General features: G+C 49.2%; 1 protein-coding gene across 1 annotated transcript in view; it reads left to right on the top strand.

The window, feature by feature from the left end:
• The first annotated feature begins 1017 nt into the window (after positions 1-1017).
• CRYL1 (crystallin lambda 1) overlaps positions 1018-12282 on the top strand; it is a 121866-nt gene continuing 110601 nt past the window's right edge. The window contains 1 exon segment of the mRNA NM_001082278.1: positions 1018-1117. Coding sequence (NP_001075747.1) covers positions 1077-1117 — 41 coding nt within the window. The 5' untranslated portion in view covers positions 1018-1076.

Raw genomic sequence — 12282 nt, 5'->3', positions numbered from 1 at the left:
GTCCTGGCACATGTCCGAAAGAACCCTTACAGATGGGATATATTACCAATCTGTCATTTAGCCAGTTTTAGGGGTGAAAGATGACTTATCTTCGTGTTACTTCTTATGTCTCTTAAGGAGGGTTGATACCTTTTCAACTGACTACTAACAATTTGTGAAATGGTTCTTTAAAATCTGGCCCGTCCCTCTGAGACTTCTCCTTCCCAGGATCCTCAAGAGGGGACACAAACACAGGAAGAGCTCCGTGGGTCCCACAGTTGGCTGCTGGCCGGCGTTGCAGCTGGGGTCCGCTGTTCCGGCCCCGCCCCGACGACCCTGCTGCTGCCCCTTCAGCTCTGCAGTGCGGACACAGGCTTGTCCTGCAGCGCCCGACACCCCCCCCCCCCCCCCCGGTCCTCCAGGCACGAGGACATTTCCTTTCCTGTCTCTCGCACATGCCCGAGTCAGCCTCTGGAAGGAGGAAGTACTGTGCACGCGCTCGCAACACCCTCCAGGGCGCACAACACCCCCGGAGCTGTCCCCCAAGTCCCTGGGCCTCTGCGCTCCTCGGGGAAGCAACGCGGCAGGCAGGTTTCTTAGCAGCCAAGGCCTGCGCTGCCCGGGCAGGGAGAGGCGCTACGATCTCCAAACGGGACATTCTCCCGCAGGTTTCTCCGGGGTGCTTTGGCGGTTGCCTGTGCCAACCCGGCAGCGTCCCCTCCTGTGGACACCGATGTGGCGGTGTACGGTAGACACTTTGAAACGGATACAAACGAGACTGGAGGGGGAGGGTCCGGTTTCCCGGCTTTCCAACCCCCCCACCCCCTTCGCAAGCTTCCCATTAGGTCTGCTGTGCGCGCCCCCTCCCCCTGGGTAGCCCCGAAGGCGCCCAGCACAGCCCAGCGCGCCCCGCCCCTCCCGCAGCTCGGGCACCACCCCCGGCGCGCGCGGAGCCAATGGGCGCGAGGCACGCCCTCCCCGTCTCCCTATTAGTCTGCCGGCCCCGAGCGCAGCCGCGCGTCTGGCACCCGCACCAACGCCCGCGCTTAGTTTTCGTGCTCACCGTGCCGAGTCCCGGCCCAGTCAGACGCCGCGCCATGGCTTCCCCGGCGGCCGGCGATGTGCTGATAGTTGGAAGGTAAAGGGCTGCGAGAGTGGGTGGGCACCCAGGTCTCCTGTCCTTGAGCGCAGTGGGAGCGACGGGGCTGGGCCCCGGCCTCCTGCTGGCTCTCCTGGGTCCCCTTCAGCCCAGGCGAAGCTGGCTTGGCCCGGGCAGGTGCCGGGGCCGGCGGCAGAGGTGCTTGCAAAGTTGGGTCTGTGTTATGCTTGCTGCAGCTGCGGGCGCTGTGCTTTCGTGGAACCTGTTGAATGATGCTGGGCCTGCCAGCGAGGCCAGGCAGACGTGCTGGGCATTATGTAGATACGAAACGGATTGTGACTTCCGTTCTGCAAGAACTGTGCCATCATTCCCATTTTGTGAGTGGGTCGGAGTGACCTGAGGAGAGACAAGAGCGGGGCCCAGGTGTACGCGTGGGGCAAGATGACCTGCCTGGGAGGCGTTCCCAGGAAGCTACAGGTGTTCAGCGAACACAGCTGCACAAGGCGGTGTTAACAGAGGGGAACGCTGGAGCCGGGTGGGTTTTGGCAGGACGTTCCGATTTGACAGCGTCTGCTCCGTGCTCCCACTGCCACTCTTGCAACTCCTGCTATTTGCATTTTTAAGACGGGCATATTGGGTACCTTTCCGTTGGTAGATATGCTAGCAGTCTGTCAACAGGTTGCTAGTGTTGATACTTAAAAGCACCATTTTGATGGAAGCTTGGTATCCCTTTATGCCATTGAGATGTTGGCTTGGGGCCGTCGGTGTGGGGTAGCAGGTTAAGCCACCGCCTGCAAGGCCGCCATCCCATATGGGCGCTGGTTCAAGTCCCAACTGCACCACTATCAATCCAGCTCCCTGCTAATGCACCTGGGAAAGCAGCAGAAGATGGCCAAGTGCTTGGACTCCTGCACCCACTTGGGAGACTGGGATGAAGCTCCTGGCTTCGGCCTGGCCCAGCCTTGGTGATTGCAACCATTTGGGGAGTGACCCAGCAGATGGAAGATCTCTCTCCTTCTCTCTCTCTGTAACTCAGCCTTTCAAATAAATAAAATCTTACACACACACACACACACACACACACACAAGGTGTTGACCTGACTGTCCTCCATCCCCCCAGTCATTTGTAGCCCTGTCTGTGGACCAACTCCAATGTTAGGATTTTTCCTTTGGAGCCCATTGTTGGAGCGTTTTGGGAGGCTTGCCAGCTCAGTCAGCAGGGGAATTAACCTCACTTTTGTCCTTTTCAGGCCCATGGGTGCTTGTGGCCAAGTAGGGAGGGAATGAAAAGAAGTGCACTTTGCTCCCGTTGTGGTGATCATGCTTGTCTTGCATTTGAGCTATGAAGGTCAAGGGCTAGAGTTCTGTTTTCCACCATGCCTTGCAGCAGCACCCTGCCTGCCCCGATAAGTGCCAAGTGAATTTCCGAGTTAATTGCACAGTTATCTGACTGGGTGGTTCAGTCTCTGGAGGAGGAACTGGGAGGGGCAAGCAGTTTATTTCTGATTCTTTGTGGCAGGTTGACAAGGGATTCTAGGAGGGTGGACACACTTTAAGGACCACAGCACTTAGCAGTGGCCTCAGCTTGTGTATTTGTTTGCTGGTGTGGGGGTCCCATCTTTCGCTCACTCTCAGCACCACTGCAGACACACAGCTCTGCTGGTGGGGAGAGCTCCCTCCATTTCAGAACCTATGGGGTGTTTTAATCTCTCCTGTCAGTTTCTAGGTTCCCTCTTAAAAATACTTGCAACAGCTGGTCTTGATTTCAAGCTCTGCCCTAGGGCCCCTGTCCTCAAGGCCCTGTGAGCAGCTGGGGCAGGGCCCTTTGGAAAGGTAGGTTGAAACAGGACTCGCTCCTCCAGAAAAAACTGTTTCTGGAACCTTCCCTTAGGGCAGAAGTTGTTTTGTCGCCAGTTGTATATACAGCTTGCCTTGTGCGAGCAGACAGTGTTTATAACAGATTGCATGCATGTATTCTTAAGCTGATATGCAGTGTGAGGGCTGGGTGGGATGTTGTCTCTCACACAAGGCATCCCCTAAACTAGAGGCTCCTTTTGTAAAATTCCAAATTTTTACTTCAGAGTGACTATATACATTTTCTATGAGAAACTCTGAGGCATGAATTTTCTTCAAAGTGCTACATTAGGTACTTTGCTGCTAGTTTTCCCATTAACACCCCCCCCCCCAATGCACACACACACATCATAGGATGCTCTGATTGTGTCTGAGTCAGCTCAAACATTAATGTGCTCTTCCTAGGAAATATTTAATAGTTCTTACTGGTGAATTTTCCATAGCTGACTTAGCTCAAGAGTATAGGAACAGTTTTACTATAACTTTTGCCTAGTAAATAAGTAGCCATTGAAAGGATAGGTATTTTCAGAGCACCTGGGACCCTATGTTTATCCTAGTGGTTAAGCTATCCCTCTCCCAAATCATGGAATATCACCAACTTGATGCTGGATTCTGGTTCCTGACCTGGCCCTCCTGCTACCCATGTGGGTTGCATTCTCTGTTTTCTGGCCCAGCCCTGACTGTTGGGGCGCTCAAATCAATTTAAAAAAGTCCACATACAATCACTTGACACTTATTAGGAGCAGGCAGTGTGCTGTGGATTTATTCATAGCTAAGTGGCATTCATAATAAAAGTTCTGTTACTTAATTTTTGCCGCCTGGTGCTTTGCTGATACTCAGGAATGGAATTAATGATCATCTGTATTAACTCTTCGTAGTACTTGAGACTGATGAATTCAGAGACTTCGAGGCCTTTCGGAATGGCGAGGACCTTAAAGCAACTACATCACTGGTGCTTGTTGTACGGTCCCTAGGGATCTCATGGGTCAGAAAATCCTAAGATTTCACAGGCTCCAAGGGCAGGAAGTTAATTTTATTTGGGCTAGGTATAAAGTAGTACTGGGGCCAAGAAGGGTGAGGGAAGTGGAGGCAGGGAACCTTCCAGCTCTGGGGTGGCGCTGCCCGATCTGTGTCCCTCTGTGTGGTCAGCCTGCTCTGTAAAGCCCCTTGTGCTTGGTCGCTTTTCCTCTCCCTCTCTCCCCTGCTTCCTTATCTGTGCATTGCTGCCACCTCCAGGGTTAGGATCTTTCAACTACAGTGTGCGTTACTGATGTGAGAGTTTCCAAATTTGAGGTCCCATTTTCAGGAGAGGAAATCTGATTGGCTCAGCTCCTTTATGTGGGCTGGGCTACAGATACCAGAGGGTGTAGGTGAGACAGTTGATTGGCTGCTTCCAGTACGGTGTTCACTTCAGGTCTGATCGTCAGTGACTGGGTGTGTAGGGGGTGCGTGTGGAGGGAAGTCCTCAGGAGTTGTTGGCTCTCTAAGAGGAAAGTGGTGGGCTGGTGCTGTGGCGTAGCAGGTGAAGACTGTATCCTGTGTGAGCGGAAGAGCCAGTTAACCTGCTAATGTGCCTGGGGAGGCAGCAGAAGATGGCTCAGGTGCTTTGGCCCAAGCACCCATGTAGGAGACCTGGAAGAAGCTCCTGGTTCCTGGCTTTGGTCTGGCTGTTGCAGCCATTTGGGGAGTGAACCAGCTGATGGAAGATCATTCTTTCTCTTGTCTCTCCCTCTAACTCTTTCAAATTAATAAATCTTAAAGAAAAAAAAAGTAGGCAATGCAGGCCAGGAAGCACCATGGTAACAGACTATGTGCTTTGCTTCTAATGCCCATCGTACGTAAAGAACTGATTTCTCTGAAGTTTTAATTATGAAAATTCTCAAGCACATAGAAATTCAAAATGTGGAAAAATGATTATCCAGATATCCACCTCTGCACTCAACAATTATTAAAAACTTTGCCATACATGTACTTGCTTTATTCTGTATATGTGTATGCATGGATTTCAAATTTTTTTCATCAAAATAAACTTATTTTAAAGATTTACTTACCTATTTTTTTAAAAAAGATATATTTATTAACTTATTTAAAAGGCAGAGTTACAGAGAGGCAGAGGCAGAGAGAGAGAGAGAGAGGTCTTCCTTCTGTTGTTTCACTCCTCAGATGACTGCAATGGCTGGAGTTAGGCCAATCCAGAGCCAGGAGCTTCTTTCCGGTCTCCCATGCGGGTGCAGGGCCCAAGGGCTTGGGCCATCTTCTGCTTTCCCAGGCCATAGCAGAGAGCTGGATCAGAAGTGGAGCAGGTGGGACTTGAACCAGCGCCATAGGCACCAGTTCGTGTTCTAGTTGCTCCTCTTCTGATCTAGCTTCTTGCTAATGGCCTTGGAAAAGCAGTGGAAGATGGCAGGCGCCCAGACACTTGGGACATCCAGGGAGACCCAGTGAAGTTCTTGGTTCCTGGCTTTATCCTAGCCTTGGCCCTGCCCTTTGCAGCCATCTGGGGAATGAGCCAGTGGAAGGAAGAGGCTCGCGCGCTCGCGCGCGTGCGTTCTCTCTCTCTCTCTCTCCGTAGCTCTGCCTTTCAAATATTTTTTTAAAAGAAGAAATTGGGTTTCTGCCACGCATGTGGGAGGTCTGGAGTGAGTTCCTGGCTCCCAGTGTCAACCGAGCCCCAGCCCTGACAAGAGCAACATGTGAGGAGTGAGCCAGTGGACGGGAGCTCTGTCTCTCTGCCTATCAAATTTAAAAACAAAGAAAAACAGAAAGGTGCAATTAATCTTTTTTTTTTTTTTTTTTTGACAGGCAGAGTGGACAGTGAGAGAGAGAGACAGAGAGAAAGGTCTTCCTTTTGCCGTTGGTTCACCCTCCAATGGCCGCTGCGGCCGGCGTGCTGCGGCTGGTGCACCGCGCTGATCCGATGTCAGGAGCCAGGTACTTATCCTGGTCTCCCATGGGTGCAGGGCCCAAGCACTTGGGCCATCCTCCACTGCACTCCCTGGCCACAGCAGAGAGCTGGCCTGGAAGAGGGGCAACCGGGACAGAATCCGGTGCCCCGACCGGGACTAGAACCCGGTGTGCTGGCGTCGCAAGGCAGAGGATTAGCTTAGTGAGCCGCGGCACCGGCCGCAATTAATTTTGATAGTACATTTTCTTTAGCGTAATATTTGCAAAGTGTTATTTCCATAATAAATATACGATTTTAATAATGACATTGTATATATAGATTTTTTTTTTCTGCACCGAATCTTCAAAGCCCATGTGTCTTTTGCCCTTACAGCATGTTTCAGCTTGGGCAAGTCCCTTTTGATTTACTGTGTAGCCCCTTGGAGCCAGTGCTGCCTTATGGTACAAGGCAGGTTCAAGCAACAGTGCAACTTTTGTCAATCAAGAAAGCAGATCTTAGAAAGCTTCCTTCTTTTTCTGATACTCAGGTAGCAATGCAGGCTTCTTGGAAAGGATGGGAGCTTTGCTGAATGAGAGAAACCTGTTTTGTGCTCCTGTGTGGCAAGTCTTTGACCTCTGGCTTTTATTGACCAATCCAGGCACCCCACCCTCCTATCTTTGGCTGCCTGCCAGCCCTGCCTGGTTCCCTCACCTGACATCTTCAGTTCTTTTGTCCTCTGAAGCCTCTGACTTTCACTGTGTGGCCAGTACAGGCTGTGCGGTAACTTAGTGGCCAGAGGCATCTGATGCCATGATTGTTGTGGAGTCAGGTGCCTGATTCAGTGTGGAGGAAGGCTTCTACAGGTGTAGATGAGATGGGTCATTTTGTGAGGTTGGAGCATTTTTTTATTTGAAAGACAGAAAGAAAGTAGAGCTCTAATCTACTGGTTCACTCCCCAAGTGCCACAGCTGGGGTTGGGCCAGACTAAAGACGGAGGCTGGAGACTCAGTGCAGGTCTCCCACATGGGTGGCAGGGTCTGACACTTGAGCCATCACCCGCTGCCTCCTAGGTTGCACATTAGTTTGACGCTAGAACCAGGAACCAGAGCCAGGACTTGAGCCCTGGTACTGCAGTATGGGATGTGGGTGTGCTAACTGCTAGATCGAATGCCAGCTTGTGGTGTTTTTCTCAACTGCAAACTAGAAAACATAATTCTCTTATTTTTTATGTTAAATCTTTTATTTTCTTTAAAAATGTATTTTTATTTGATTTGAAAGGCAGTGATAGAGAGACACTGAGATCTTCCATCTGCTGGTTCACTCCTCGAATGCCAGCAGTAGTATCAGATGCAGCTGGAGTGCTGGGGTGGGTCAGGCAAAAGCCAGGTGCATGGAACTCAATTTAGGTCTCCTAGGTGGGTGGTTGGGATCCATCTACGGGAGCTTTCCAGAGTGTGCATTAGAAGGAAGCCACAATCGGATACAGAGCCACCAGTTGAACCCAGACGCTCCAGTATGGCATGTGGGCATCCCCAGCAGTGTCTTAACCACTGCACCAGTGCCTGCCCTAGGAATTCTCTTCTAAAAATACTTTTATGCATTATGTCATACATGTAATGAGGTATAGAAGTCATAAGTATACAGCTGGATGAAATATCATAGAGAACCCACCATGGTAACTGCCAAAGTGGAATTATTAATGCTAGAGTTAGCCTGCAGTAAGTGTTTCTTTTATGGTTTAAAAAAAAAAAAGGTCACCGTATCTTTTAAACGTTGTGATCATGGCCACAGGAAAAGATTTTGAAGTCCATGGCTGGTCAGTTGGGAGCAAACGTGAATGTTCTTTGGCCTTTTAACTGAAAGTTTGCAGATGGCTTTCTAAGACCCATGCAGAGAGAGAGACAAAAAGAGGGAGGAAGAAGTCTTCCTTTGGGGACTATCTTACAAACACTAGTTTGCCCTTGACAAGGTTGCCTTTTCCCTTATATGGTCTAAAACAGCATGCCACTCTCTGCAAAGGTGGGAGTGTTCTGCACACACCCTCGCTGCCCAAGATGCAGGCCGCTATTGCGTGTGGATGGGTATTGAGTCCTTGAACTGTGTCTGGTGTTGCTGATGAACTGAGTTGGAAATTTTCTTTGCCACCTGCTTTAAGTAGCCACATGGGACTAGAGTCCACTTTGTTGATCATTGTGGGTCCAGAGTTCTGAGAGATTAGCAAAAAAAAAAAAAAAAATGTTATATAAACTTCACGTTGCCTAATTGTTAAAGGTTTCAGTCGTGTAGAATACAGAGTAAAATCGACACCCTAAGTCAGTTTGAGTAGAAGCGATTTAGTTGGTTTTGCTTAACAAATTTCTTAAACAGCTTCACCTGAGATCCTTTGGATGCTCACCTCCCTCATGATGCGCTGTGAATATTCGGGGCTCAGGCAAGCATTGCGTGAGCGTTCTGAAGCTTACAAAGCAGTTGTGTGCTGTTAGCAGGCTTTTCCCCTCACTGAAGGAAGCCCAGGCTACCAGGAGCTGCGGGCTCTGTGGCAGGCAGTCCCTGAACTCACAACTGGAACCGTGGGTTCATTGAACAGAGGGGAGACAGAGTGGGGAGAATACTTCTTAGCTTCCACTCTGTGACTATCCTTTGAGTCCCCTACTGCAAAGTAGCCTTGTAGTTACCACAGTGAACTAGCACAGCGCCTGGGAGAAACTTGTCCCCTCACCCTCCCCTTGGCTGGTCCAGTTGCTTCCATGCTAAGAACTTAGCCTGCTTCCTGGGTGCTCACAGAGGATGTGAGATTCCTGGGTCAGAGACAAGGACCTCACTAACCCCATTGACTCCACTGAACAAACAAAAAATTAAAAAAAAATTTATTTATTTGAAAGTCCGAGGTACAGAGAGAGGGGGAAAGACAGAGATCTTCCATCTGCTGATTCATTCCCCGAGATGGCCACAGTGGCCAGGACTGAACCATGCTGAGTGGGAGTTGGGTGCTTCATCCTGGTCACCCATGTGGGTGGTAGGGGTCCAAGCACTTGGGCCATCTTCTGCTGCTTTACCAGGGACATTAGCAGGGAGCTGGATCAGAAGTGGAGCAGCAGGAACCGGCGCCCATATGGGATGCTGACTTCGTAGGTGGTGGCTTTACCTGCTATACTGCAGTGCCAGCTCCCACGAAAAACAGATTTTTGCTGGCTGATGAGCGTTGCTTTGTTTTAAATGTCTTTGGACAAACTTTGTTGTGGTTTTTATTCATGTACTTTGATATCCATTATGAACGATCCAGCAGTTCACAGCAAACAGCTGAGGGAAGTGTTTAGCTCCCAGACTGAAGACATGGAGATGGTGGCAAGGTCTTACATTTGTCCTTTGCTCCCCTTTGGTCTTCATGCACACTGGGGGTGAAAGACTGTGCTCAGAATATAGCCCTCAGGTGGACCAAGGTCACCCCTTGAGACCCAGGCCACAGGAGCACAAAGGGATGGCAAAGAGAGCATTGGAACTAAGATCAGAAGAATAATAAGAAATATGTTTTAGGGGCTGGCATTGTGGTGCATCACATTAAGCCACTGCCTGCACTGCCAGCCTCCCATATCGGAGTGCCAGATCAAGTCCTGGCTGCTCCGCTTCTGATCCAGCTGACTGCTAATGCGCCTGGGAAGGCAGTGGAAGATGGCCCACACACTTGGGCCCCTGCCACCCATGTGAGACCCAGATGGAGCGCCTGGCCCAGCCCCAGCCAATGTGGCCATTTGGGGAGTGAACCAGCAGAAGGAAGATTCCTATTACTCCCTCTTTTTGTCACTCTGCCTTTGAAACAAATATTAAAAACAAACATGTTTTCCAATGTAGTGGAGCAGGCAAGAGTTGTCCAAGCTTAGAATTGGCCTTTTACAGGATAAGTTAGTGTTAATTAAAAACATTTTTAAATGTATATTTGGGGTAAAATACACATAAAATTTGCCATCTCAGCAGTTTGTAAATTTACAGCTTTGTAGTGTTAAGGAGGTTCACATTGCTGTGGCAACTAATCTCCAGCACTTCTCTTGCAAAGTTGAAACTCTGTACCCATTGAATACCAGCTCCTCATTCCTCCCGCACCCCCCACCTTTCTGCTCTCTATGAATTTGGCTGTTAGGTGTCTCATAAGTGGACGGGCACAGTATCTGTCGTTTCGTGCCTGGCTTGTCGCTCGTCCTGATGCCCTCAAGGCTGTAGCTTTTTTGGGGGGCTCAGTGCATTAGTGTTCCTAGCTGGATGTTTTGTAGGTGGCTGCCTACGTGACAGCAAATGTGGTCTGTTTCCTCTCTCCCCTTCTACTCAACCCAATCAGATTACTGCTTTATTGAGTGTATGTGGCAGGAGTTGTTTTTCCAAGCATATTCTCATATATTCATTTTAAACAGCAGCTTTCTGTAGGGGTAACTTGCCCATTTCAAGTGTACAAATTCAGGGGCCTTGGGTCTGTGCCCATGATTTTTGGGATACTCATAGACTTGTGTGTCTTTCACCACAGTCAGACTTGGAGAGCTCTTAGCTTCCGCAGGAGAAACCCTGAATCCGTTAGCAGTCACTCCCCCTCCCCCAGCCCTGGGCAATCATGAGTCTGCTTTCTGTCGCGTGGATTTACCTATTCTGCACATTTCATGCAGCACGTGGCCTTTCGCTTCTGCCTGCTTTCACTTATCATGATGTGCTCAACATCATCTGTATAGCAAATATCAGCTTTCCTTCCTTTATATGGCTGAGTCACTGTGGTATGTATGTGCCACATGTTATTACAGCTAGCCATTATTTGATGGACATTTGGGTTATTTCCCTTTAGCGGTTATGATTAATGCTGCCATACACAAGGTTTTTGTGGACATATTATATTTGCTTTTTTTTAAAAAAAGATTTATTTATTTGAAAGAGTTACAGAGAAGTAGAGCCAGAGAGAGAGAGGTATTCCATTCTGTTGGCTCACTCCCCAAATGACTGCAATGGCCAGAGCTGAGCTGATCCGAAGCTAGGAGCTTCTTCTGAGCTTCCCACGTGGATGCAGGGGCCCAAGGACTTGGGCCATCTTCTACTGCTTTCCCAGGCCATAGCAGAGAGCTGGATTGAAAGAGGAGCAGCCGGGACTCGAATTGACACCCATGTTGGATGCCGGTGCTGCAGGCTAGGGCTTTAACTCACTGTGCCATAGCACTGGCCCCATTGTATATTTTCATTTTCACTGAGTTCATACTTGGGAATATAACTGTGGTTACTTACATTCATTTCAAAAATATGCTTTATTTTTTTAGATAAGTTTAAAATTTATAGGAAAATTGTGACTATAGCACAGAGACCACCACCATCTTTACTTCCTCAGCCGGTTGGCTCTATTATTAACATCTTACCTTAGTATGATACATTTGTCACAGTCAATGAACCAATGTTATTTATAAATAATATAGGCTGTTGATAGTGATAGTAAAAGTTAGTGTTATGGAATCAGTGCATTATTATGAAGTTGCATCCATGCTTTATTCAGGTGTTCATAGTTATTACCTTATGTTCTTTCTCTGTCTCTGGGCCCCTCCTTGACCCTGACAGTTTCTCAGACTTCCCTTGTTTAAAGTGACCTTGACAGTTTAAAAAAAATTTAAGAGCAGAAGGAGGGGGGCAGAGAGCGAGCGAGTGTGCGCTTGCATCCGCTGGTTCACTCCCTAAATACCTGCAACAGCCCTTGCCTGGGTGCTGAAGCCAGAAACTGGGAGCCAGGCACTTGATCCAGGTCTCCCATGTGGGTGGCTGTTACCTTCCATCTCCCAGAGCTCACACTAGCGGGAAGCTGGAGCCAGGAGCCAGAGCCAGGTTTCAAAGCCAGGCACTCTCAACGTGGGATGTGGGCATGTTAGCTGTGAGGGCAAATGCCCATCCACCAATGCCCCTCGTGTAAGATGGTGTAGTGTCTGCATGGAACCTGTGCAGTCCTCCCGCAGACGTCGGGTCGTCTCCAGACAACTTACGACACCTGACACCACGGGGATGCTGTGCCTGTGGTTGCTATGCGTGTTCCTTAGGGACTCCTGGTGAGGAAAAAGTCTGTACGTGTTCAGTTGTGGACACACTTGTTTCCCCCTAATATTTCCCATCCTCGCTTCAATCAACGGGTGCAGAAGCTGTGGGTATGCAGGGCCACTGAACTCTGTTCTTCAAGTTAAATGACTGCCTGAGACAGTGGTGCAGTGGGGACTCACCCAGGGCCTTTGGCCTCACAACACTTGTCCTATCCCAACTGGACTCCGTGTTTCAGTGTCTGAGTGTGTGATAAACACCTGCTGTCCTGCAGTGCTCCCTGTGGCATGCGTGCGGGCGCTCCTGGCAGGAAAGAGAGCCATTTAAATAAATACCATTATCAAAATGTGTGCCTTGAAGACATTTATTAAATCAGTTAAGAATAGAATGCTGTATAATTTTATATTTTAAAGTCAACTTATTT

The sequence above is a fragment of the Oryctolagus cuniculus genome, chromosome 9 (assembly GCF_964237555.1).
Source record: "Oryctolagus cuniculus chromosome 9, mOryCun1.1, whole genome shotgun sequence".
NCBI classification, from domain to species: domain Eukaryota; kingdom Metazoa; phylum Chordata; class Mammalia; order Lagomorpha; family Leporidae; genus Oryctolagus; species Oryctolagus cuniculus.
Note: the sequence above shows the minus strand (reverse complement) of the source record. Positions and strands in the feature narration are given on the sequence as shown.